Below are 4621 nucleotides of genomic sequence, written 5' to 3' on the forward strand. Positions count from 1 at the left end.
ATTCATATGACAAGTAATTCCGGCCAGAGCGAGTACATGCTCGTACACAGATAAGAAAAGCTGGTGGAAAAAAGGTGTTGTACATCGCTCATCTTCGGAAATGCTATAGGCGAGAAATAGAGTTATAGAGCCCGCCATGTCAGGGTTCCTTCCTTCCCTCCATTCACCCTGGCCTTCTTTTAGCTACTGTACGTATCCACCTTAGATTTGCTCCCTATTTCTTCAGTTCAGAGCTAATGGTTGGGATGATCTGCAAGCGGACCACAACACTAATCTTTTAAGAATTCAATGCTAAGTGACCCATTCAGATCAGTTTGTATTCGAATCTGGCTTTTGTGGGTGAATAAACAAACGGAAAAATTAACGCCTACACGTGTGGGCGTTTGCACATTGCCCACACGAATTCACCACCACTCATTTTGCCACGTATATGACATCAGCAGAAATCTTTTTAATTTTCGGCTTAAAAATGTTTTATCTCCTAATTAAAAAATCGAATTAAAAATCTGTTTTCATTATTAAATCGGTCTCGACGAGATTTTCAAAACTAGACCCCATGTTGATATGTTTTGATGAATTTTTTTTGCCCAAAAGTTGTCATGATGTTTACACTGTTGTTGTCATAGTGCTTAAACTAAAGTTGCCATGTGGCAATTTTAGTTTGTAGACCATGGCAATTTTAGTTTTTTTATGATGCCAATTCCAGTACGTTGACCATGAAAATATTTTTTTGTATGTACCATGGCAATTTTAAATGCATGTATCATGACAATTTTAATTTATGATGCATGACAAGTCTAGTTTCTTAATTCCCCATTTTGTAATATGTCAAAATTTACTTTAAATGTAAAAGAAAATAGCTGAAACATATCATGTCAACTTCAGTATAAACATCATGGCAATTCATATGCAATAGACATGGCAACTTTTAACCAAAAAATATTTCGTCGAAATATATTGATATGAGATCTAGTTTCGAAAATCTCGTCGTGAGGGATTTAATGGTAAAAATGGATCTTCAATCGGATTTTTCATTTAAGAGATAAAACATTTTAGAAACAGAAAATCCAAAAAGATTTTCACATGCATGCATGCAGTGACATGGCATACTCTGTGTGCTATAGGGCGTGTGGGCTGGTTTGGCTCACACCACACGTGTGGGCGTTAGCGTTATCCTAAACAAATTGTTTGAGGAAGAAAGGAATTTGCTTTCTGAACATAAAAAGAAAGGATTTTGACATCAGTAGCAGATGATAATAACATAAGGTACAAATATAATGAGATGGATTACAGCGCGACCTGCCTATCGCATGGCTATTCATAATCAAACGGTGGTATCCTGGAGTACAAAAGGATAAAAAGAACAACAATTAGCATCAAACTATGGGTCCTTGATTTAATTTGATGCGTGCGTACGACCTCACACGGTGTCGCGTAGTATTGCCATCCTAAAATTAACATGTATATAACTACAACATGGAAATAACTTGACTACTATATAGTTCATAGTATATATTGGTTTACATGATCGGACAGACTATTTGTTAACTTACATCAACAAACCACCATTGGAAGAAGATAGCCCCTCGTTGAAAAAAGAGGGGTTCATAGGTGGACACGATGCCAAAGGATCCACACATCCATTCATCAAGATATGCTCCTCATCTTCAACAAGGAGGGACCAAGCAATGGTAAACTCCACCTTGAAGCCGCCAAGCTCACATACATGTTGACTTGTGTTGTATGTTTTGGGTACCACAAATACAAGTCCTTGTGCAGCGATGTCTCCAGTCGGTGTGTATGCTTGAATAAGAACTTCTAGCTTTCCGCCAAATTCTACGGATAGAATTTGCCTTGACAGATTTAGATAACCACCTTTAACTGCACACTTTCTTCTAGCTTTTGAATCAAGCAATACAATTTTCCTTGACTTGGACACATTGACTTCTTCAATCTCACGCTCAGAAAATGTGTAGCAAACAACTCGGACTCCATATTGAAAAGGTGTTAACTTCTCATCAACAACATGAACACCAAAGATAGTGGCTTGAACCGAACGTTTAAGTTGCTGAGAACATAACTCTAGTGTGCAAAAGGTTTTTTCAATAATGCTAGTTCGGAAACCGTCACGAGAATGACCGACATCACCATCGTATAAAAAGGCATCCCTCACCAATGCTCTGTCTTCAGACGCCGTTTTGCCCTTTATTATTAACTGGATTTCAATGTCAACGGGCTCCTCAGACACAATTGCACGAATTGGGCCGGTCAAATGCAAAAAAGGATTCTGCAAGCATATGATCATCATAATTTGCCATTGATTAATCAACAAAGCTCGTCCTGCAAGAAATGAATGCAAGAAGAATAGTTTAAATACCGCTTCATTGAGGATTTGGCAGTCATCCCTTGGACAAAGGAAGATGGGGTTGCGACGCCCATCCACAGCATCTCGGGCGGCAACCACACCATATACTTGCAGTGGCCATTTAAAGTATTTCAAGTCAGTAACTTTGATAGAACAGATCTGCATAGTCCTTGGGAGGACAGCGTCTACTGGCTTGAATCCCGGTGTACAGTGTGTAAAGAGCATGGGACTCAACAAAGCTGCATGCAGCAACACCCAGTTAAGTATATGGAAGTAAGAAAATGAAGATCCAATGCGACTACTCTCAATCATTGTGCAAACAAAAAAAACGAGTATCAATGTTTCAGGTTGGTTTACGCACGCGTTTAATCCTCTAGACTGATTGCAGAGTGTTATTTGGAAGGATCTGCTGAAAGATACAACATACATAGTGCATATAATAATTGTTACTGGTGAGCAAGAAACTTATAATAGTCACACAAACTCAAACATTAGTAACTAACAGGGCTTTGATATCTAACTATTTTTCCCTTTTAAACAATGAATGGCATAGCAATTTTGACGTTGAGCACTGGACAGATTAATTATGGAGGAAGAAGAAAAGCATGCATGTTTACTCACTGAGGTCTTCGAAGCTGTTGGCACCTTGGCGACACTCCCAGGCCCTACGGAAGCGAGCAAAAGCCTCCTCCTTGTACTCCGCGGCTGCGGCTGCGGCCTCGCTGATCACCGCTTCACCCTCCAAGCCCCTGTCCGTTGCCATAGTGACTAATCTGCCTCCGGCGACCATCACTTGTCCGTTGATTTCCCTCTCCTCCAAGGTCCTCTCCTGCTCCTGTTTCTTCTCCGAGGTCCTCACCTCCTGGCCCTGTTGGAGGAATCTCTTCTGTTCCTCTTTCTCTTTGCGTGTTCTCTCTATCATTTGTTCCCTCGACACCCTCACCTGAATTTCTGAGACGAAATTGTTGATGCTGTCTGTGATCCACTGCAATCTATTTAGCCTTGTGACCGAGGACAGCAATTGATTTCCCGGCTCTTCATCTGGAACCATCTTCAGAAGTTCTAGTACCAGGTCGCCGATCTGGTCGCACAAGAAGGATACCTGAACAGTCATGCGTAATTCCTCGTCGTCTTCCTCCTCCTCCAATTCCTCTTCATCCTCCTCCTCTTCTTCTTCTTCTTCTACCTCCTCATCTTCCTCCTCCTCCTCCTCCTCCTCCAGCTCCAGCTCCTCTTCCTCTTCCTCTTCCTCTTCCATCGGCGATTGGTGTAACATATGAAAAAAATTCTTGGAAGATGTTGCGCGCCGAATCGGCGATCATCTCCTCCATCGACCTCATCTTGTCTTGGGAGAGTAGAGTGGCAAGGAACCTCTCCTTGCCATCCGGCCCAAGCTCCTACTCGGCCAACTCGTCCATCTTCCTCTGTATCTCCTGCCTCGCAATCAGATAGGCCGTTAAGCCGCTGCTTGCTCTTTTCCGCATCACTGCGAAAGCCGGCGAACTTGGTAGTCGGGGCCCCATCTCCGTATCAACTTCCCCGGCCTCTTCTCTCAGTCTAACTCGCCGCCGCCGCCGCCGCTCTGTTCTTTAGGGGAAGGAAGGGGAAAATAAAGCAGGTAGGGTTTCTAAGATCGGGGCGGACGGTGCGGTTGCACACGACACGCGCTCACGGGGAATAACCTCGATTTCCACTGAAAATGAAACGCCTGTCTAAAGAAACCTAGAAGTAAAAGGGAATCGCCGCGATTGATCGCCAAAGCCATAGGAGGTATCGATCTGTCTTATATATTGGGGTGCTGTACCAGAGCAACTCAGACTACAAATCGGTGTGCTACTACTCAATCCAGCTAGAACTCGGACGTAATTAAAAAGAGCTCTTTTACGGTGATTGGCGAGTTACGACTCCTAATTTCGTGTAACTCCCCCTCTGTTTTTTCTAACCGTCGGATCTAAGAAATGATTTAAAGAGTTTTTTTGTGTGAAAAGGATAGAGTTGTAAATTAGCAGGTCAATCTAGTCGCTAGTCAATCCCTGGTACAGCCTTCGTTGTTGTTAGGCTCCTCAATCCCCTCGCACAGGCGCCGCCGCCAACCCTTCCCTCGATCGTGGCGCCGCCGGCGTCCCTCCTGTCGCTCGTGCCGCCGCCATCGCTGACCCTCGCACAGCCGCAGCCGCCTGCTCTCCTCTGCTGCCCCAGCGCCCCGAGCATCGCCCCGTCGAATAGGCGCTCCCCACGGCAGCGCCTCCTCCCTGG

At 43.9% G+C, this 4621-nt stretch overlaps 1 protein-coding gene across 1 annotated transcript; it reads right to left on the bottom strand.

The window, feature by feature from the left end:
* Positions 1 to 1547: 1547 nt before the first annotated feature.
* On the bottom strand, positions 1548 to 4006 carry LOC125540258. Its single transcript, XM_048703847.1, has 3 exons — positions 2987 to 4006; positions 2378 to 2604; positions 1548 to 2287 (listed from the first exon to the last, which is right to left on the bottom strand). Exons 1-3 carry the CDS (start codon positions 3639 to 3641, stop codon positions 1550 to 1552), a joined length of 1620 nt encoding a protein of 539 aa, XP_048559804.1. The 5' UTR covers positions 3642 to 4006; the 3' UTR covers positions 1548 to 1549.
* Positions 4007 to 4621: the final 615 nt, after the last annotated feature.

Source organism: Triticum urartu, chromosome 2 (genome assembly GCF_003073215.2).
Source record: "Triticum urartu cultivar G1812 chromosome 2, Tu2.1, whole genome shotgun sequence".
NCBI lineage: Eukaryota > Viridiplantae > Streptophyta > Magnoliopsida > Poales > Poaceae > Triticum > Triticum urartu.